Source organism: Callithrix jacchus, chromosome 1, assembly GCF_049354715.1.
Source record: "Callithrix jacchus isolate 240 chromosome 1, calJac240_pri, whole genome shotgun sequence".
Classification (NCBI taxonomy): domain Eukaryota; kingdom Metazoa; phylum Chordata; class Mammalia; order Primates; family Cebidae; genus Callithrix; species Callithrix jacchus.
This window is the reverse complement of record NC_133502.1, coordinates 211,905,484-211,926,959: the sequence shown is the minus strand read 5'-3', so window position 1 is coordinate 211,926,959 and position 21,476 is coordinate 211,905,484. Positions and strand designations below refer to the sequence as shown.

Here is a 21,476-nt window from a genome sequence, read left to right as displayed (position 1 = left end):
ATTCATTATTTGATATATATATTTTTTTTTTTGAGGTGGAGTTTCGCTCTTGTTACCCAGGCTGGAGTGCAATGGCAAGATATCTGCTCACCGCAAGCTCCGCCTCCTGGGTTCAGGAGATTCTCCTGCCTCAGCCTCCTGAGTAGCTGGGATTACAGGCGCGCGCCACCGTGCCCAGCTAATTTTTTGTATTTTTAGTAGAGACGGCTTGAGCCGACATTTTTTGAATACACACTGTGTGTGTGTGTGTGTGTGTGTGTGTGTGTGTGTATCTGTTTCACATTTAAGAAAAATGACTAGATGGGTGTGGTAGCTCACATCCATAATCCCAACATTTTCAGAGACTGAGGCAAGAGGATCACTTGAGGCCAGGAGTTTAAGACCAGCCCGGGCAACATAGCAAAAGCCCAATCTCTATTAAAAAATTTGAGGCTGGGCGCGGTGGCTCACGCCTATAATCCCAGCTCTTTGGGAGGCCGAGGTGGTGGATCACGAGGTCAAGAGATCGAGACCATCCTGGTCAACAAGGTGAAACCCCGTCTCTACTAAAAATACAAAAATTAGCTGGGCATGGTGGCGTGTGCCTGTAATCCCAGCTACTCAGGAGGCTGAGGCAGGAGAATTGCCTGAACCCAGGAGGTGAAGGTTGCGGTGAGCAGAGATTGCGCCATTGCACTCCAGCCTGGGTAACAAGAGCGAAAACTCTGTCTCAAAAAAAGAAAAAAATTAAAAATTAGCCAGACATGATTGCACACACCTATAGTCCTAGCTACTTGGGAGGTTGAGGTGGGAGGATTGCTTGACCCCAGGAATTGGAGAAATGAGACATCACTGTGCCGCTGCACTCAAGCCTGGATGACAGAGCAGGACTCTCTCTCATTAAAAGAAAGAAAAAGAATTCTTTCTGGGTCAGTGGGTCAGAGGCAGTGAGGTCACCAGGCAGAGTAGCTTCAGGACCAGGTGGGAGCGGCCCATTGTGACCTCCCTGGTCTCACCTAGGCCTTTGTGACTGTCGCCTGGGGCAGCTTGGGAGCCAGTGGGTTGCCCAGATAAGAGGGTGGTAGGTTGGGCCAGGCCAGAACTCGGACCTGGGGTCAGGAAGGGGTTGCAGGGAGGGATGCAGGGGCTGAAAACCCTGGGCCCAGGTGGCCACCCCCACCCCCAGTGTCCCCCAGCCCCAGCCCCAGCCTCCAGCAGCCATGGAGGATGCCTGGAGCAACCCTGCCTGGGCCCCATCTCCTCTGCTCACTTAGTGCAGTCCCAGAGACCTTTCCCAGTCCCAGAGACAGAGGGCAGGGGGCCCAGGGTGGAGGGCGAGACTCCCAGGACCTTTCTGTCTAGTGAGGAGCAGAGAATGAGAGACCTTGAGGGGCCAAGACAAGGAGACCTGGAGGCGGGGCTCCGGTGGGCCAGGCCCCTGCACCCAGGGACAAACCAGGGGGCTTCCAGGCAGGTGGGATCCACTGGCTTGGGGCCCAGACCCTGCCCATGCCCACCCCTGTCGCCGGAGGGAGGGGCCCTGGCCTCGCCCAGGGCAGCCCTCTCCCAGCTGCAGTGCGGGCCGCTGGGCTCTACAGAACAGTCCTTCCTGCAGCTGGAACAGGAGAACCACAGCCTGGTGAGCACCCCACCCACCACCTGGCACCCCTGCCCCAGCCCCAGCCCCAGGAGTGGCCATGACAGGCAATCCCATCTCTCGGCCCCCCATCCGCAGAAAAGGCAGAACCAGGACCTTCAGAAGCAGCTGGGGGCCCTCCTGGGGCCGGGGAAGCAGTTCTTGCCCCTGTGTCCTGAACACTCAGGCTGTACCTCCCTGGCCTGGGTAAGTGCAGGGCCTGAGGACCCCATGCAGCCAACACCCCACTAGCCCATGGCCTTGGGGCTGATCTGGGGGCTCTCCCACAGACCCCAGAGCCAGCCAGCAAGCAGCCCCTGGGGGACAGGGTGCCTCTGCAGCTACTTCGGCAGGGGCTGTGCCAGGGGCAAGAGGCCTTCGTGCAGCAGTCCCAGGTGGGCCTCGGTGGGGGGGAGGGGCTGTGGGGGGAGGAACCCGAGTGCAGCACTCCAGGTGGGGAGGGGTCTTCATGCAGCAGGCCAGTGGGCCTGGCAGGGAGGTACCAGCCACCCTGCTGATGCTGCCCAAGCCCACCCTGGACCCCACCCTCAGAAGGAGCTGCAGCAGATCCGCCTGTGCTTCGAGAGGAAGAAGACGGTCATCACAGAGGTGCCCGGCTGGCTGAGGGGGAGGAGTGCTGGGGGTCCACCTGGTGGGTCTGCTCCTCAGGTGTGACCCCACCTCCCCCCAGGTGTGGGACAGCGTGGCTGAGGTGCACACGGCCCTGAACAACCAGGCCACCGGGCTCCTGGTAGGTCCCCACCGGGCAGCACCTGGAAGGACGGAGCAGGCGGGTAAGAGGCAGGGAGGGCGGGGCAGGGGGCTGCTGTGCTTACCTCCTCTGGCCCCCAGAACCTCAAGAAGGACATCCGGGACGTGCTGGACCAGATGGAGGACATCCAGCTGGAGATTCTGGGGTAATGTGGGGCTGGGCCCAGGCCGACTGAGCAGGGTCTCAGAAGATGTCCTGGTCAGGATGGGGGAGACCCATCCTTGACCCCCCACCTCCACAGCACCGAGCCAGGGGGTGGTGCCAGGCTGGGGGTGGAGGGCATGGGGTCCTGACAGTGAGGCCCCTGCAGGGAGCGGGCCCAGTGCCGCACTCAGGCCAGGAAGGAGCAGCAGATGGCAAGCATGGCGGTGAGCACCCCACACCCCACTCTGGATCTGGAAGACCAGCCCCGAAACCCAGGGCCCTGCCCGCAGGAGTGGGAGAAATGGGCTTCAGCAGGGCAGGCCCAGGGCAGGAGGGCATCTGAAAAGTAGCTGCAGGAGCCTGCCCAAGAGGAAGGGGCCAGGGCTGTGGTGGGGGAACCTCTGTCTAGGAGGGTTTCCCAAAGCCAGAGATTCCCCACTCTTCAGCCTGTACCCTTGGGGTGGGCTCTGATCCAGCCCCTCCCCAACAGAAAGGGAGGCCAAAGCTGTTAAGCTCCAAGGGCCTGGCAGGCCAACTCTGGTAGGTGACTTCGAAACAGAGCCCAGCCCCCAGGCGCTCCCCCCCCCGCCGTGTCCCTGCCCCTGACCATCGCCGCCCGCAGGCTGCTGACCCTGAGGTTGCTACTGGGGGCCCTGCTGGTCTGGACCTCTGCCTACGTGTACGTGGTGAACCCCACACCCTTCGAGGGGCTGGTGCCACCCCTGCTGAGCCGCGCCACTGTCTGGAAGCTCCGGGCCCTGCTGGGCCCCTTCCTGCACCTCGAGGTGGACGGCTTCCTGCCCTTCTAGGCCGGAGGCCAAGTGGCCACAGTGAGGAGGAGGCCAGGCGGCCAGCACTGTCCCAGATGCCCAGTGGCCGTGCCAGCCCCCACGGCACCAGTGTGTACCGTCCAAGCCAGGAGCTGCAGAGAAGGGTGGAGGCGGGGTCTGTCCTGAGGACTGGGCCTGCAGCTGGACATAGAGTCATGACATACCTGGCCTATGAGCGTGTCTCTGTGGAAATCGGGGAAGGGACGCCCGGGCAATCCAGCAGCAAGGGTCCCTCTGGGTGGAGACCCCAGCCTCAGGGCTGGCTTCCCACCCACATCCCACCTGCCCTCCAGAAGGCAGGCCCTCCACATGGGGCCGTGACCCCCCAGGGCATCTTAGGAGGGTCTCCCCTGAAAGGAAACAGCAGGACTGAGGGGGGGTCCTCAGGTCTTCCCCGCAGGCCAGGCCCTCCTGGAGACATCAGAGGTCAGGTTTTCAGCGCTGAGCCTGCTGACCAACTGACCTCATGCCCCTCAGGCAACCCCCCTCCCCGCCTGGCCAGCACCCACCCTGCCCAGGTCCTGTCACCCTCCCGACCCAGGGCCCAGTCCAGTCCCGGGAACCACATTGCTAGAGAGAGCTGTGGAGATCAACACCAAAATTTTATTTGGGGAATTGGCAGGGGTACCCTTAAGAACAACAGCTTTGTGGCTTTCTCATCCCAAAATGGGAGAAATAGAGCCACAGCCCAGGGTGGACCCAGGGACAGGGACCCTGTGCCAGAGAAGGGCTGGCCAGAGTGCCACTGTGCTGCAGGCCATGCCAACTGCTGGAGGACACAGGGCTTGGGCCATGGGCCCTCACCTCCCAGTGGCATCGTCTCTGGGTGCAGGCAGCCCCAGTGGGGCCTGGGCAGAGCTGGCCACGACCACAGGACCTTGGTGGCAGGCAGGGGTCAATGGCTCACCAGGCTGGAGGCTCCAGGAAGTTAAGGCATCTGTTCATGTGTCAGGGGAAGGGCAGGAGGAGTGCAGAGACCTTCGGGGGCAACCTGAGACCCACCCCCCCAGCCAAACCCATGGAGGCCTGGGCTCCCCAAGGAGGAAGTGGCTTATTCTAAAGTGCTTGGTCAAGCAGGGAGGCTGGGCAAAGGTCGTGCTGGTCCCCACAGCTCTGCGGCTGCCGCTGTGGGTGTTGGGCCCCCTGCAGCCAGTGAGGGACTCCCTGAGGTCACATGGACACAGGGTCTCAGGCCCTGGCAGGCTGGGAGTCTCTCGAGCTGTGGCTGGTGGAGAGGAGAGCCCAGCCCACCCCCAGCCCTGCCCCGGGGTCCATGGCAGCCTGACCTCCCACGTCCCCAGCTAGGCTGTCCCAGGCCCCAAAACCGCCTACTTGTCATCCTGCTAGGGCCCGGAGAGGCTGGGGAAAAGGCTGGAGGCAGCCAAGTGCAGGCGGCACATGGCCCCTCGTGGGGGCGCCCCAGCAGCCGGGCTCCAGGGGGCCCGCAGTGGTGGGCGGTCCTCCGGGGGGCCAAGGTGGCACAGGTGCAGCCCAGGGGGCACCCAGGGCTGACCACGCCGCCCCCATCCACGGGTGCAGGTGCCAATCCGCCCCCTGCGGGCCGCGGCGTCCGTGAGAGAGAAGCAGAAAGGTGGAGGTCAGCATAGCGCAGCTTTGGGGCCCTGCAGCCCACACACCTCCCACGCTGGGACAGCCCCAACCCAGGCCGCCTCAGCCCCAAACAGCTGTGAATCCCTCACACTCCCTCAGCCCTGCCCCTGGCATTTGGCAGGTAGGAGAGTTCCAGCAGGTTCAGCGGCCCCAACAGGGTCCTGAGCCAGCAGGTGGTCCCTATGCACCCCCATTTCATCTCCCCAAGCTCTTGCGTCCTGGGACCGCCCCCGTAGGTAGTGGCAGACCCAAGTCCTTCCCCCAAACAACCTGTCACTGCCAGAAATGGTGCAGATCCAAGGTGAGAGACACTCACACTTCCCAGCCACAGACCATCAACCACCCCTTCCTCCCAGGCCCCTGGCGCAGCCCAAGTTGGCAGAAATGCCCCAGAGGACCCCATGACCCCTGCACACCAGACAGCAGCCTGCCCTCCCCCTAACTCTGGGGGCCCTGCAGCACCAGCCCTGGCCTCACCCAAGGAAAGAATCAAAATAACTCTTTTTCTTTTTTTAATAAAATTATAGATATATAGACGTAGATATAAAAACATAAAGCAGACACAACGCAAGCGGACGCTGTCGTGTGCTTGCTCTCGGGTCCCTGACGCCAGGGGAAGCGCTGGCCTCCCCAGTGTGCTTTCCACAGGGTGCGAGCCCCGCAGCCAGCCCAGGGCTGGGGACTCGGCATGCCTGGGGGCGGGGATTCTCCAGTTTGGCAGGGAAGGCCTGAGGGCTGGGGAGGGGGCTCTGGGTATCACCAGCCCCCTGTGGCAGCATCACCCCCATGCCTGCTCCCACCTGCCCCCCCCCGTCGCCTCCCACAAGAGCATAAAGCAAAGGTTAAGGCTTTGATGAAAGGGACAGCGGCGGCTGGAGCACTAACACATCACACGGCGCGGTGACACGCGCAGCAGCACAGCACAGACACGGGACACGAGCCCGCCCGCCGGGCAACACAGGACACATGGAGCCAGGCCCCGCCACAGCTGGCTGGCTGCCTATCTCTCCCCTGTCCACCAGCACCCAGAGCAGGCCAGGGCAGAAGCATCAGCCTTGCTGGGCTACGAGCTTCCAGCAGGGTCCGTGAAAGGCAATGTGTTAGGAGTAGCTGGCGGGGGGCCCTCAGTCCAGGAGCCCACAGGGTGTGTCAGAAGGACGGTGGGGGCCCTGGGGGCCTCTGTCCATCTCTGGGACCCGACTGTAAGGGGATCGTTGGGGCTGGCCTGGCAATGATCTGGGGTGCATGGGTGATAGGAGTAAGCCCAGTCCTGGCTGAGACAGAGTGCCTCAAAGAGGCTGGCTGGGCCCCCTCAGTGCCCCAGCCATGGGACAGGCCCAGACACCCAGTGTCTGCTGGCCCAGCGAGCCACTTCCCCATGGTCAGATGAGTGGACGAACAGGCGGAGCACTTGGGGCAAGCTGTGGAGGCGTGGCTCTCTCTCCCGCCGAGGGCTCCACCCCCGGCTGGGGTGGCCTCCTGTCCCTGGGGCAGAGAAGTCGGTGGGGAGGGGCGCGCTGCGGGGTCCTGGTCCCCGTGGCACCACAGCAGATGGGTGGCGGTCAGTCCTCACACCGAGATCTCGTACGTGGTCCCACCCACGCCGGACACCTTCTTAACCAGCGTGTGCCGCGTAGGGCTGGCAGAGGGCCCTGGGGGGCCGGTGGCAGGCCCCAGCCGGGCCAGGCCCGGGGACTGCCCATTAAGCTTACTTGGGGGAGTCTTCAGCTGAGGGTGAGCCCTGCATCAAAACAAGCACATACACGCATGCACACAGTGAACACAGGGACACGTGGGGACAGCGGACAGAGGAGGCAGCAGGACAGACAATGGACGTGGACTGGTGCAGCAGTGTGGTGGGGCCCCCGGCAGCCCCTGCCCCCTGGGCTCAGAGGGTTCACCTTGAAAGCAGGCAGGGCCCCAAAGCCTGCCCGGGGAGCAGCTGTACCATCACAGGACAGACAGATATCGTCACAACTGCCACCACCCTCCCGAGTCCCTGGGTCCCTCCTAACTGGCACTGGCCACAGAGAGCACGGGGCAGCCAGGTGGACGCTGAATGGAGCCCCTGCCCTGCGCTGGGAGCCCAGCCCCTCTGCCAGGCCTCATGCCTGCCCTCAGGAAAACAAGGGGCTGCCCTCCTGCCCACCAGCGATGACTAACAGCATCTCTATCCTTGCTGCTTAGAACTTCTCCAGGTGAGAGCCCTTTGTCCCCAGCCTGTGGCCCCTGCCTGGCTGCCCTCCTGCCCACTTCTAGGTCTTGGCTTCTCCATCCATCACACCCAGTGGCAGCCACAAAAGCTGAGCAGCCTCCGAGCCTGTGGAGTAGGGAGGCCTGCTCAGGGCTGACCGCTGTGCCCTCAGTCCCTCTATGGCCAAGTGAACGGGGCTGGGCTGGGCTGACGCCCGGGGCCGCATCTGCTGATGGCAGACAACTGAGCCTGTGCTTGAGGTTTTCAGGCCCAGACCTCATGGATGCCATGAGGACACCATGTGTCAGTAGCATGGGTCCTGGCCCTGGGAGGCATGCAGTTCTCCTACCGGGGCCTGGGCCTGGGCCTGTGAGGCAGCTGACCGTGCGTTCCAAGTTACCAACCTGCTGGGTGCCGGCAGCCAGCCTGCCTTCCTTAGTTTCCCCACCTATGAGCAGGGAAGCCCCTGCTTCCTAGAACTATGTGCCATAGGGAGGGCCAGGGCCCGGCCACCCAGGGTCACATGTTCTACTGCTAGGTAATGTCCTCAGCCCCAGCCTCCTAGAGATGCAACAAAGCAGGCCCAGGGAGGGCCCCGGTGGACAGGGACAGTGTGACCCAGGAGGTCAGAGCCACAGCCTAGAGGAGCCCCAGGCTGCTGCATGACACCAGCCCCAAGGAGAAACCCCCACAGCCCTCCCACATGCTGGGTCTATGCCAGCTCTGGAGGAACGAGTTGTCGGGCTCAGGACACAAATTCTCATACCCTGTCCCCATAGTGTGCCCAGGACGTCCTCAGAGCTGGGCCACATGGGCTAACCAGGGCCTTCAAGGCAGGGTGAGGCGCATCCGCCCAGTCCCATCCCCAGAGAAAAACACAGGCCCCTGGGATGACCTATGAGTGCCCAGCCAGGAGGGGCCCTGCAGACGGCTGGACAGCTGCCCTGTAGCAGGAAGCCCACCCGCACCTCTCAGCACCCACCTCTGCATAGCCAGCGAGGGCGGCGGCTCTGGGAGGTCCGTGTGGATGAAAGCGACAGCTTTGGGGCCTGCGTAGGACGGTGAGTGGGGAGTGCCGGGCGGGGAGGGCAGGCCCTGGCGTGCGGGCGACCTGTGTGAGCCACTGCTGGGCCGGGGCCCTGGGGCGTTGCTGCTGGCCTGATCAGCCTGCAGGGAGGAGGACGACGTCCGAGGTGCACGGCTCACGGAGCTGGACAATGAGGACAGTGACGTCTGCAGGGCAGGGTTTCGGGCACCACCAAAGCCGGGCCCGGCCACAAGGTCGTCTCTGGAGCCGTAGCGCAGCACGGGGCCTCGGGGGCCCTCAGACAGCACGCTGGCCTGCTGCAGGCTATAGGAGCTGGGTGCGTCATAGACGCCCGAGTCTCCGAAGAGCGAGTCAGCCTGGGAGCGCAACAGGCGCTCACGCTCCTCCCTGTCCTTGCGCTCCTGTATGGACGCCATGATGGTCCTGGACAGGTTGTCATATCGCACAGGCGAGGGCTCCCGGGGCCGGGGGCCCAGCACGGGGCTGAAGCTGCGGGGCAGGGGCCGTGGCGGGTCACCTGTTGCCCCAGGGTGCAGGTAGGGTGAGTGGTATGCGGCCACGCCAACAGTTGGGTGGGCAGGGCAGGCGTGGCCACTGGGCGAGCCAGGGTTTAGCAGGCTGTCATAGGACAGGCTGCCATTACGGTTGGGCAGTGCATGGGGGGCAAAGATGCTACGGTGGGGGGTGGGGGGCCCACCCTCGGAGCGCAGGGGCTGTAGGGCCACGTGGTCCCCACCCCGCCGGCTCGAAGCCTTGAGGCTCAGGGAACGCAAAGCGCCTGAGAAGGCATCAGAGGCGCTGAGCGGCGGGGACGGCGGGTAGGTGGAGTGCAGGCCCCCAGGCCCGTAGTCAGGGAGGTCCAGGCTTGGCTCAGACACAAAGTCCAGGCTACGGATGCTGTCATCCCCCAGGGTCAGGGAATCAGGGCCTGGAACCTGCAGGGAGAGGGCATTCTCACCCCTGTGCACCCACCACCCTGCCTGCAGTTGCCAGCTGGCACCCACAGGGGCCACATGTGGCACTGTGGCCCCAGGAACTGGGCCTCAAGGAGCCATTAAGAGCCACACAGTGACCCACAGCTGTGTCCCTGAGCACCCATGGCTGAGGGGCAGGGGCTCTGCGGTGGGAGGGAGGCCAGAGCTGGCTGCTGCGGACACCCAGGGCTCTGCCCTTGCAGCCACAGGGAGAAAGGGCCTCATCTAGCCTCTGTGACAGGCACATGGGCATGGGCTTGGGCAGGAATCAAAAGCCTCAGGAACCACAAAGCCAGAAGGGCATCAGGGCAAATTGGGCTCAATGTGCCTGGCCAACCAGACCCAATCCCCCACTGGACCCAGGAGTCCCAGGAAGATGGCATCCCCAGAGCCCTCATCTCCAAGCAGGGCTGCCTCCCCTGCGAGGCCAGGGCCCTGCATGCCTGCAGACTCGGACGCTTCGCCAAGAAGTCCCAGACTCCACTCCACCCAGTGACTCTCCAGGAAGGACATCAGTCCTGAGGGGAGAGGCCCCAGGGGTGCGGCTAGGTGCACGTGGCCTAGCCAGGCCTGCCTCCTGGGGTGGCCCAGAAGGATGGACGGCACCCTGGGGCTGCTCATCGTTCCCATCACTGCCCGGACCGCCCTGTACTGCCCACCACTCCGGTGACCACAGAGCATTCATGCAACTCAGGGAAGAGAAATGTGCTTTCTCAAGCAAGTCTCAAATTCCTCCAGAGTCTTCCCGTGGGCCTTACAGAGCAACTAACGGTGGAATTCCAGGCATCCTGGTACACACTGCTCCTGGGGTTGCCGCCCACCTGGCCTAGGGCACTGCCAGCCAAGGGACAGACGCCAAGCCTAGACGGCCCACGCCAGCCCCTTCCAGCACATCCTGCCCCTCCATGGGTCCCAGCTCTGGGTGCACACAGGCCCACGCCAGCCCCTTCCAGCACACCCTGCTCCCTCCATGGGTCCCAGCTCTGGGTGCACACAGGCCCACGCCAGCCCCTTCCAGCACACCCTGCTCCCTCCATGGGTCCCAGCTCTGGGTGCACAAAGGCAGGGTCCTACCAGTCAGACAAGGCCCTTGGTAACCCAGGCAGAGCCCTGAGGGGTGTGTGGCCTCAGCGGATGTGTCCTCCACTGCGTGGGACAGGGCTCTGGGAGTGGGGCCTCCCTTGGGTAAAGGCTTGGGGTAGAGCTCCTAGAGGCAGGCCAGGCCTCCTTACCTGCTCGCCTGGTCCACAGAAGGGCGCCTTGGGACCTGTGGGGAAGGCCGGCCTAAACTTGTACATGGCAGGTGTTGGGGGGCTGGTCCTCTGCACCGACAGGGCACTCTCTGGGGATGCAGACCACTGTCAGACTGAGGTCAGATGAGGGTCAACCCATGTGCCTCCCCAGGTGTGGCTGCCCCCACCTCACCAGCACTGCCTGGGCGAGAGGTCTGCAGGCCACTGCTAAATGTGCCAGCCTCTATCTCGGGGGGCAGCGGAGGCCCCAAGTCCAGCGGCTTCTCATCCGGCCGGTCCAGGCTGCCCTTGGACTGGGAAGGGGTGGGGTCAGTGGTGTGTGGGGCTTGGATAGGGGGCAGGTCTTCGCTAGGGATTCAGCCTGGGACCGAGCCCCCTCCCCAGAATCTGTCCTGTCCACCTCTTCTAGGCCCCCACCAACCTGCCTCTTCCCCATCCAAGGGCCTGACTGCCAGCCCATCCCCAGCCAGGCCCCCACCTTGCTACGGCCCAGGCCAGCCTTCAGCCCGTTGTCACTAAGCTTGACCTTGAGGGGTGCAGCTCGCTCCAGGAGTTCAGGTCTAAGGAAAGGCGGCTTCAGACTCACCGCAAGCGGCAGCCGGGGTGGCTCCACCACGTACCTGCACCAGGGCACAGGGGTCAGTAGCCAGCTTACCTGCCACGAACACACAAGGGCAGGGCTGGCCACACCTGGCAAGAGCTGAAATGGACCAAGCTGAGGGTGCGAGGCTGCCTGCCCCGCACCCAGCAGAGGCCCCCGCCACCCTGCCCAGGCCGGGCCTCACCGGGGCGCCAGGGGGCTGCACAGCACATGCTCCACATTCCCACAGCAGCCTCGGGTGAAGGGGTTCACACCCCCGCGGAACTTCCCAGTCACCTGTGGACGAAGAACCCTCAGCCAGTCTGGCCTCCCAAGGTCCAGGCCAGCGTGGGCAGGAGGCTGGGCAGGGAGCCAGGCAGGGGCACTAGGGTTCCTTAGAAGCTGGTACTTATGAGAAGTGGCTTGGGCAGGGTCAGCCCAGGGCTGCCCCTGACATAGGTCACCCAGCCTGTCCCTGGCAGAGAGCTGTGGGATTTCTGGGTCACTGGTGGCTGCGGTGCCCACATGGAGGGTGTGCGCAGGGGACAGGGCAGGCAGGGCCCCACGCAAGGGTCTCAGAGTTGGAGCCTCATCTCAACACAGCCATACAAGCTACCTCAGGCAAGAGCGCCCCAGCCCCCACCCTGTCCCCATGCAGCTCCAACCCTCTCGGCCCTTTGGGGCCACCCATCCCCCCATGGGGTCTGCACCTGCTCGTTGGTGGTGCGCCCCCGAGTGACCAGCACCACGTGGAAGCCAGTGAGGCCAATGACAGGGATGAAGAAGAGACCGGCCACACACATGACAGCCATGCTAGCCCGTTAAGGCCAACGGCGCAGGCCAGGACACTGTAGACCCACTGCGGCAGCACGGAGCAGGCGCCTGCGGACAAACCCCTCCCGACCTAGGGACGGCCACCTGCCCGCCGGGGATCCCCGGGCAGGTACCAAGCCTTCTGAGGCTGCATCTCCCGTGAACATGCCCCCGGTCCACATCGCCTCTGCAGCGAGGCCCGCAGGAACCAAGGATACGTGATGGCGGTGTGCGCGGCTCCCAGCCCCTCGGCGTGGTTCAGCACGTACACCAGGCCAAAGGCCACGACGCCCACCATGTGTGCGCTGAGCGACAGCAGGAACAGGAAGAAGTAGCGGTAGTTCCGGCGCCCAATGCAGTTGTTCACCCAGGGACAGTGGTGGTCGAAGTCCTGGGCGGGAGCAGCGCGTCAGGGCGCGTGGCAGGCAGGGATGCGGCGCAGGGCTGGGGGAGCACGGGGCAGCGGGGCGGTCACCTCTACACAGTTGTCACAGACGCTGCAGTGGGAGCAGCGTGGCGGGCGGTAGAAGTGGCACGTGGCGCACCACTTCATGCGGACCTGGATGCCTCGCACATCCACGTTCTTGTACAGTGGGGCCCGGAAGTCGTCCTCCTTGTCCTCATCCTCATCCGCTGCAGACCAGGAGCCAGGCAGGGAGCAGGAAGTTGACTTTCCCGGCAGGTGAATCCCTCCCCAAGTCCAGCCCACCCGCCAGGAACCCCCAAGGCTGTCTGGAGTTAGTCACTGATGCTCTGGAGAAAGTGAGCAGATGAGCCGCTCCCACAGGGCCCTACCTCGGGGGAAAACGCCAGGGTCCATGAAGGTGGCCATGCTGAAGTTGGCCAGGACAAAGAGGAAGATGACGCCATTGTAGACAGGAACAGCTGGGGACACAGCTCGCGTCAACCACGGGCACCTGCAGTAGGCAGTGAGGCAGAGAGCGGGGTCTGCGGGTGCAGAGGATGTAGGGGCTGGGCTATGTGGTGCAGCAGGCCGGCCTTCGAGGTCACCCTTAAAGCCCAGAGGCAGTGGTGGGGAGGCTGCCACAGGCCTGCCAAGAAACCTCAGCCATATCGCTCCTTCGAGTGACCACCAGAGGCTGTGCGTGTACAGCATGCGGCTACCCGTGCCCTGACCCGGCGACCTCCCAGGGCAGCCGCCTCAAGAGGCCCACAGGCCTAAGGCCACAACACTGAAGAGGAGTGGTCTAAAGACAGGCCACACATGCCCTCCCATACCACCCCAGCGGTCCCTGGACTCCACTATGTGGGGTGGGGGTGGGGGGGGCAGGGGGTTGGTGCTCAGGCTGGAGGTGGGAGCCCCAGATGGGAAATGCGCCCATGCCGCCTCATCCAGGCCTGTCCCTGGCCCAGTGGGGTCTCTCACCAGGGAGATTCTGGAGTATGGGGAGCCCCAGTCCTTGGTCAGTAAATGCATGGGACATATCTCCCCAGCTCTTCCCAGATAGGCACATCCCCATCCAGACAGCCCCTTCTTTCTAGTTTATCACCTCCCTCCCCAGACAACAGAGTAGAAATGCACAGCAGCCCCCACCACTTCCCGTCTTCCCAGCCCTCAGTGCTTGTCTCCAAGGCCACCCCCTCTTCCGGGAAGCCTTCCAGTACTCCAGGCTGCCCTCCGCAGCTTCCTTGTAAAGTGTGCCCTCAAACATCTTCCTGAAGGGCACCTTCCTCAGCCCTCAAGGGCCTGGCCTGAGTCCCCTCTGAGGATACCCGCCTGTCCTCGGACCACACAGCCTGCAGCAGTTTCCTAAATGTACCAAAACAGCTTCCGAGAAGCCCCTCTGGCCTCGGCCTCCTCGTCTCTCCCCTGCACACCCTGAGAGGGTTGCTGTGACAAGCAGCAGGGACAGGCACACGGGGGTTTGCGTCCCTCCCTGCACCCAGGCACTCTGCACAGTCGGGGGGGCTGGTGGGGATCCCCAACAGCATTCCTGACCTCCGAGGCCACCAGCAGTGCATGGGGCCCACGCGCTGCCTACCACCCCGGCGCACGTGGCCACGCTGCTGCACCTACGCCCGTCTGGCCAGGAGCCAGCCCCGCCGCCCCGGCAGCCACCTCCACGGCAGCAGAGCTTCACTATTTTTAGTGGAAAGCAAGAGGCTATTTAAAGACTCCACTTCCCACGGCAGCCATCCTTGGCGGGGCTGGGAGCCCAAGTTACCCTTCCTCTTGTCCAGGGCCCAGCTCGTGGAGGTAGACACTGGGGTGAGGACCACAGATGCAACTGCAGCTCCCTCTGTCCCTGCCCAGTGGCCTGGCCCCCAGCCTTCCTTCGACCCTCCCCAGCCCTGCCTGGCACACAAGCAGCACTTAAACATGTGCCAGGCCTCCAGTGCAACACCGTTCAGCAAGGACTGCAGGCCCCCAAGGCATGGTCAGCCCAGCAAGATGGGCACAGGCAGGTGAGCGATGCCCAGAGAACCAGCGCAGCCCTCCAGGGAGAGGCAAGGCCTGTGGAGCTCCCCACGGGCCTTCTGGGGAGGGCTGGCTACATAATCTGTGCAAAATGAAATTGTCCGCCCTTATTTTAAAATTATAGATAATTTCAAGATGTTGACAACAGAGCATTAAACCCAGCACAGGCCCTCATGGTGCCTATGGGGCCACCCTGCTCTGGGAAGGGATGGGACGACTGCCATTGGTCAACCCCTGGGCAGAGAGGAGGGAGGCAGCCTCCATCCTCTCAATGCTGAGCTGAGGATGGAAGCCTGGGGTCCCTCTGCACCTGCTCCAGCTGCCAGCCTGCCTCCTGGCCCTAACAGGGCCTTGGGAGTACATTTGCCCATGAGGCAGGCAGGGCCTGAACCCCAGGCTAACTAGAGTTCCCGACAGCCCGAGCAGGCGGTACTGCTGTGTCCTCCCTGAGACTGGACTCCCCCCACCAGGTGGCTGGACAGCAGCTGCACAGCCATGGGGCCACTTGGGAAGCCTGCAGAATGAGCAGGTGGCCCCTACCCAGCACAAGTACTACCGGCCTGCATGCCTACGAGGGCCCAGCAGTTGGGGAGGCTTGTCGTGCGTTCTCTGACTGGGATTTATGCTGCTGCCCACCCCTCCAGTCCTCTGGGGTGAGATAACTGTTCTCTCTGTAGTCCCCAAGGTCGAAGTCTGCCTAACATGTACCAGCCCACAGGCCAACCCACCAGGGCCCACAGCTCAGGGCTCAGTGGGGAGAAGATGAGGAGCACGTGCAGGCACGCACAGACACATGTGTGAGGACATGGACACATGCACACACAAACACGCTCCAGGGCACATGGGTATGTGTGCACACAAACCAGTGTACAGGCATGTACGCACGTACACAACCTGCTCTGGTGCACAGAAGGCGCACACACACACAGCACTGGCATGAGCACTGGCATGCATGTCTGCGAGGCCGCCCTCAGAGCTCAGAGGCAGCGGGGAGGCTGCCGCATGCATGAATGCAGACACACCCACACATCATTCACCCACCAAGACCTGTGTGTGCGCGCACGTGAACACATGCGTGCACAGACACAACCCACCTCACACTGCCCCCAGCCCTATCCAGCTTCAGCTCGGCTCCCCTCACTCTGCGCCTCGGACATGGCCCTCCCGCTCTCTGAGCTTCCCTTTGTACTTCTGTGGACAGGGCAAAGATGAGGACGCACAAGGACAGTAATGAACGTGCAAGAACACGGAAGGACACACGAGGCCACATTAAGGATGCATGAGGACACATGGGGACAGGGAGGCCATGTGTGGATGCTCAGGGACACTCGAGGACATGCGGTCCCACAGGCAGGCCCAGCAGGCGGTGGTCTGGATCCAGGCTTGGGGAGGTTCCTCCCACCCAGCCTCATAGTGCACACCAGCCTCATGTGCCAGAGGGCCAGGCAGAGGCAGGCTCTGGACCCGGCCTGCAAATGGGGTGTCTGGCCCGCCACGTCCGAGTCCCTCCTGGCTAGCTCCACCCAAGCTATGGGGGAGGGCAGGTCCAGGGGGTCCCACACCGAGGTTCCAATTCCCTCCTCCAGGGCCACAGGCCAGGACCTGCAGCACCAACGTATGCCCCACCCAGGCTGAGGCCCCAAGTTCCACCAGGGCTGGCAGGGAGACGCCGCCCAGCAAGGCGGGGTGGCTTAGGGGCAGAATGTCCGCCACAGCTAAATGTGGAATGGAAAATTTTAACTCAGACGTCTTCATTTAAATCAGGTTCTTCATTAGCACTGTTTGTGTATGAGTGGCACTCGCCCATGGGGCACCCAGGACCGGAGGGGCAGAAGCCGCTGTGCCCTTGTCAGGCCGGGCCTTTGGGACTCGAAGTATCTGCATTTACCTGTCCAATCGCTACAGACACCTCGGTAGATGGGGAAACTGAGACTCAGGGGCCAGGAATACCGCAGGCCACACACAGTGGGTCCCGGCAAGGGCTCACACTGAGTTTTCACCCCCAGGCTCCCCAGACCCATGAGGTCCCCGTCAGCAGTTCAGTCCCTCTTGGCCACCGAGGCCTGGTCCAGGGCCTGGTCTGACTACTGTCCTGAGCGGGGCCTCCAGGCAAGGAGAGGGCTCAGGACCATCTGGGGACCAGCCGCACCATCCCAGATGCCCCAGAGATAAGCCAGCCTGGCTCAGCCCCAGGCACTGGCAACCTGCCAGGCAGCCCCAGCCTTCAAACATTCACAGGGTCCCTGTCATTCTGCAGTGTGGCTCTGGAGTGAAGTCAAGGCAGGGCCAGGAGCCTGGCCTAGGCATCTTCCAACCTCTGCCAGCCACGGACCCAACCCAGCATTATACGACAGTGTAAAGGGTTTCTGCACCCCAGAGGGACACAAATCCCATCAGAAGCCTAGGAAGGGGCTGGGAGCAATGATCACACCTGTAATCCTGGTAACTCTGAAAGGCTAAGACTGGCAAATCACCTGAGCTCAGAACAGCCTGGGCAACACAGTGAGACCCCCATCTCTACTACAAAAACAAAAAATAAATAAACTAGCTGGGCGTGAGGGTGCCCACCTGTTATCCCAGCTACTCAGGAGGCTGAGATGGGAGGATCCTTTGAGCCCAGGAGGTCAAGGCTGCAGTGAGCCGAAGTAGCATGACTGCACTGCAGCCTGGGGGACAAAGCGAGACCCTGTCTCAAACAACAAGAACCTAGGAAGCCTCCAGCTTCTCAGAGGCCCTTTTCCTTCAGGAAGCCTTCCTAGGCATTTGCTGTGGTGCCCATCCTGAGAGGGTGCCCCTCACAACCAGGCATCCTTCCATGCCCAGCCCCTCCTGGAGAGATGTGTGGATGTCCTGCTGGTCCCAAGACCCTTGGCGATCTGGCTGAGGGAGGGGTCCCTGGTTCTCAGGCCTCCAGCTCCCTACACACCACATGATACCCAGAACTCCTGCCCTCATGGTGCATGGGTGAAGCTGCCCCACCAGCGGCAGCTGAGTTCAGGAGTGAAGGGGGGAGCTGGGACCACTCACTGTCTGGTCACCGCCAAGGAGCAAGCAGTGAAGTCGGGAACCCTGTGTAGGCCCTGAGGACAGGGATGGGGGCACAGGAGGAAACTCGCTCCCCTTCCCGTGGGCCTAGACCAGATACAGGGCAGGAGGGTGGGCAATGGGTGGACAAGTAGCCTGTCACAAGAAGGGGGCTGCCTGGACCCCTGCCTACCCGAATCAGCACAGCTGCTATGGATGGCATCAATGCGCCCAGCCTACCCAACAGAACCTTCTCAGAAACTGGGCCACCTGCTGGAGCCCAGCAGAGTCAGGGTGGGGCACGGGGAAGAGGCCAGGATCACTGATGGCCATTCAGCCCAGGGGGTGTGGCCTCAGGGTCGGGGTGCAAGGCAGCCCTGCTCTGAGGGGGCAAGCGGGGCTTCTCAGCCAGGCTAGGTGGCCACTGCACATCAAACCCAGGTGAGCATCTGGGCCACCATCCTGCTACAGAAACACACGCCACCTTCTCTGGGTGCAGAGGTCAGCACACCGCAGGCATACGGTTGGGTGCAGGCATGGTCTGCAGTGCCCCGAGAAGGAACCCCATCTCTCAAGAGTGCTGGTGTCACTGAAACCAGAACCCCAGAATAAAGGAAGAAAAACATGCTCAGCAGAGTGGAAGCCACCACGCGCTCCATGCCTAGGCTGGGTCAGGTTCACAGGCATCGTGGTGTAAAGAGCCCTCTGACAGCCACAGTCCCCACACAGCCCAAGGCTGCAGATGTGGTTCCACCACGCGCTCCATGCCTAGGCTGGGTCAGGTTCACAGGCATCGTGGTGTAAAGAGCCCTCTGACAGCCACAGTCCCCACACAGCCCAAGGCTGCAGATGTGGTTCCACCACGCGCTCCATGCCTAGGCTGGGTCAGGTTCACAGGCATCGTGGTGTAAAGAGCCCTCTGACAGCCACAGTCCCCACACAGCCCAAGGCTGCAGATGTGGTTCCACCACGCGCTCCATGCCTAGGCTGGGTCAGGTTCACAGGCACCGTGGTGTAAAGAGCCCTCTGACAGCCACAGTCCCCACACAGCCCAAGGCTGCAGATGTGGTTCCACCACGCGCTCCATGCCTAGGCTGGGTCAGGTTCACAGGCACCGTGGTGTAAAGAGCCCTCTGACAGCCACAGTCCCCACACAGCCCAAGGCTGCAGATGTGGTTCCAGGAGCAGAGGAGCCTCCAAGGAGGACAGGAGATGAGGGGTGTGCGGGGCTGATTTTCATTTCTTAGCTTTTTTCTTTTTCTTTGCATTTTACAAGTTTCTCATAAAGAACACACATTGCTGGTTGTTTTTTTTTTTTTAGACAGAGTCTTGCTCTGTCTCTTAGGCTGGAGGGCAGTGGTGCAATTTCAGCTCACTGCAACCTCCGCCTCCCGAGTTCAACTGATTTTCCTGCCTCAGCCTCCTGTGTGGCTGGGATTACAGGCGCTTGCCACCACACCCAGCTAGTTCTTGTATTTTAGCAGAGATCGGGCTTCGCCATGTTGGCCAGGCTGGTCCCAAACTCCTGACCTCAGGTGATCTGCCTGCCTCACTCAGCCTCCCAAAGTGCTGGGATTACAGGCATGAGCCACCATCCCCAGCCCACACATTACTTATAAAGTCATGACAAAGGACAGCGAACTGCATGGAGGGAGTAAGGAACTGAGCCAGACCCCTACGCCGACCAAGGCCTTGGGGACCAGCACTGGCTGGGCCCGCCCCTCCAGAAGCCTTGGTGGGATGTCTCCTTCCCGGCCAGATTCCCCAGGCTGCCCACCACCCACCTCTCTCTGCCCCACACCAGCAACATCTGAATGACAAGAACATGCTGGCTTGCCGGAGCCAGAAATAAGCCCGTCCACACAGGCCTTTTTTAAACACGCTCTTGGCAGCCTGTGGTGCCCACCCAGCCCCAGCCTGCAGGTAACTCTCTTGCCTCCATGGGGACCCGATTCAGCCTCACCATGCACATGGCATCCCCCTCCCCCCGTACTCTTGCAAAGGTGACAAGGACCAGGCAGCCCGTGCCTGCCCCTCTCCAGGCTCACATGCTCAGGGGTGGCCCCACCTTGGAACAGGTGGCCATCGTTCGTGCCACCTGGGCTGTGTCTCAATCCCAGATTGGTGGAAGGGGGTGGGTGGTTGAAGATCTGTGCAACCGAAGCCTGAAGCCCCAACACTCCTTGTGCCTCAAGGAGCCCTGGGGTGACCCCAAGGCCACAGAGGGAGGCCGTGCTGTCCGAATGCCTCTCCGGTCCTAAGCCAGCCTGTGTCTTGGCTGAAGCTGAGGCTGGAGGGGCCCAGTGACGTGCAGGTGTGGGCTCTCACTCCCAGAAACAGGATCTCAAAGGTTCTGGTGCACACCATGGTCAGCCCACAGAGGTGCTGTGCTAACATCAGGCCCTGGGTGCGGCCTGGTCTGGGCCCTCCAGCTGTGATGACCAGGGAGGCCAAGGACCAGGCCCAGGTCACTAGTGGCTGTGGGGCAGGCATGTGGCAACCAGGCCAGGACACACCTACGTGGGAACAACTTGGCTCTGGCCTGGGGCGGGCAGCCAGAAGAAGACCCGAGAGGCACCCACGGCCACCTGCAGAGAGGGCTCGTGGTCCTGGGTGCCCCACATCCCCTCGGGAGCCCCGTGGGGAGGGAAGAGCTGCAGCCACACCCTGGGCAGCCTGGCCTTCTCCCCTGCCCGGGCCCAGCGCTCCCCGCCAGGGCCTGCCTGGACATTCCTGAGGTGTCCAGCTCGCACTGGTGTCCCCACACAAGGGATTCACTCCGGTGCTCGGGACGGCTGCACACGGCTTCAGCCCCCGAGCCCGGGCAGAGGGGAGAGGAACTCCGGTCGCCTGCAGCCGGCGCTCCGCCAGCCCCCCGCGACCGCCGACCCCGGGCCCCGGCTGTGCGGGCCCTGCCCATAGCTGCCCCCGTGCCCCCGGACGCGGCGCCGACTCACGTGAACACGAAGAAGAGGGTGCTGGAGCCGACCAGCAGCGCGGCGGCCGTGGCCACCGGGATGTATTTGGCGGGTTTGAGGCGCGTCCCGGGGCTGCGGGGCATCCTGGGCGCCGCGCCGCCGCATCCCTCCCCGGGGCCGGGCGGGCGGGGCCGGCCGGGGTCGGGCCGGGGTCGGGCGGGCGGGCTGGACGCGGCGCAGGACCCGCGGCGGCGGCGGCGGCGGCGGAGGAAATCCCACCCCACGGGCGGCGGCGGCGGCGCGCTGATGTCAGCGCGCCCCTTAAGGTGGACCGGGCGCCGGGGGCCGCGGTGGGGCGGGCCGAGGCGTGGCGAGTCCACGGGGCCCGGGGTCCGCCCACCGGCTCGCGGGACCCTCGGAGGGAGAGGGGGAGGGGAAGGGGAGGGGGAGGGGTCCCCGCAGCCTCGGGGACCCCAGGCCAGCGGGCGCCCGCGGCTCTCGGGGGCCGCGCACCCACGCACCGCTGCGGCCCGGCCGGCCAATGGGCACCACGATGAAGGTCAGGCCCCCCTGGTCCCGGGCCGCGGAAGCGCGCAGGTGGCTTCGGGGGCGTCTGTGGGCGCAGTCCTCTTTCTAACGACCCCTCTCGTCTGGAGCCCCCTGGCATTCACGAAGGGGAGCGAGTGTGACGCTGCAGCGCTGTCGTGGCTGCTTGCCCCTGAGCGCATCGCAGCCCTCCCGCGGACCCCTGGGCTGGAGGAGCCCGGCCAGCAGGCGCCCGGCCCTCCACGTCCTGGCCTGAGCTACAGACTTGAGAGAGGGTCGGCTGGAGCCCCCATCGTCCCCAAGGCGGGGGCCCCTTGGGAAGCCCGGCACCCCGGCCCTGCCCAATAGGCCCGGCGCGCCCCCTGCCGCAGGAAATCCCACCCGCCCCGCCGCCGCTTAAGGTGGACTGGGCCGGGGCCCTCAGCACTGTGGGCGAGTTGGGGCGGGGCCTGGTGCGGGTACCCCTTGGCGGAGCAGGCGACCTCCGCCTGCTCGGTCAAGCTCCGGAGCTTCCCCAGCGAGGGTCATTGTCCTCAGCCACTCCACCATGCCCCCAGCGCCCCCTGTTCTGAAACCCAGACCCATTAGACCACTCCCCAGGTGGAGATCTGTAGGGGTGCCTCACCCATCGCCCCCAGCCCTGAGTGTCTGCTCCTCTACCACCAGAAGCCCGTGCAGCCCTACCCTGCTGCACAAGCATGAGGCTCCTTGGCC

General features: G+C 63.5%; 2 protein-coding genes across 15 annotated transcripts; one reads left to right on the top strand and one right to left on the bottom strand.

Annotated features, from left to right (window-relative positions):
• The first annotated feature begins 1,035 nt into the window (after positions 1 to 1,035).
• CCDC188 (coiled-coil domain containing 188) lies at positions 1,036 to 5,506 on the top strand. 7 transcript variants are annotated; one of them, XM_035280653.3, is made up of 9 exons: positions 1,036 to 1,453; positions 1,595 to 1,618; positions 1,715 to 1,822; positions 1,906 to 2,010; positions 2,168 to 2,224; positions 2,307 to 2,366; positions 2,468 to 2,532; positions 2,698 to 2,755; positions 3,154 to 5,506. In XM_035280653.3, exons 1-9 carry the CDS (start codon positions 1,118 to 1,120, stop codon positions 4,291 to 4,293), a joined length of 1,953 nt encoding a protein of 650 aa, XP_035136544.1. In that variant the 5' UTR covers positions 1,036 to 1,117; the 3' UTR covers positions 4,294 to 5,506. The 7 variants fall into 7 exon arrangements, with proteins under 7 accessions (XP_035136544.1, XP_035136666.1, XP_017833592.2 ...); XM_035280775.3 differs by adding an exon at positions 3,022 to 3,071 and having other exon boundaries at positions 1,036 to 1,618; positions 3,341 to 3,524; XM_017978103.4 differs by adding an exon at positions 3,022 to 3,071 and having other exon boundaries at positions 1,036 to 1,618; positions 3,154 to 3,524.
• ZDHHC8 (zDHHC palmitoyltransferase 8) lies at positions 3,945 to 21,131 on the bottom strand. 8 transcript variants are annotated; one of them, XM_035280246.3, is made up of 11 exons: positions 20,738 to 21,131; positions 12,630 to 12,751; positions 12,310 to 12,467; positions 12,053 to 12,225; positions 11,732 to 11,834; positions 11,227 to 11,318; positions 10,920 to 11,061; positions 10,614 to 10,734; positions 10,421 to 10,530; positions 8,149 to 9,149; positions 3,945 to 4,915 (listed from the first exon to the last, which is right to left on the bottom strand). In XM_035280246.3, exons 1-11 carry the CDS (start codon positions 20,881 to 20,883, stop codon positions 4,705 to 4,707), a joined length of 2,379 nt encoding a protein of 792 aa, XP_035136137.1. In that variant the 5' UTR covers positions 20,884 to 21,131; the 3' UTR covers positions 3,945 to 4,704. The 8 variants fall into 8 exon arrangements, with proteins under 8 accessions (XP_035136137.1, XP_035136272.1, XP_035136221.1 ...); XM_035280381.3 differs by having other exon boundaries at positions 11,028 to 11,061; XM_035280330.3 differs by lacking the exon at positions 20,738 to 21,131 and adding an exon at positions 20,256 to 20,498.
• Between the last annotated feature and the right edge of the window lie 345 nt (positions 21,132 to 21,476).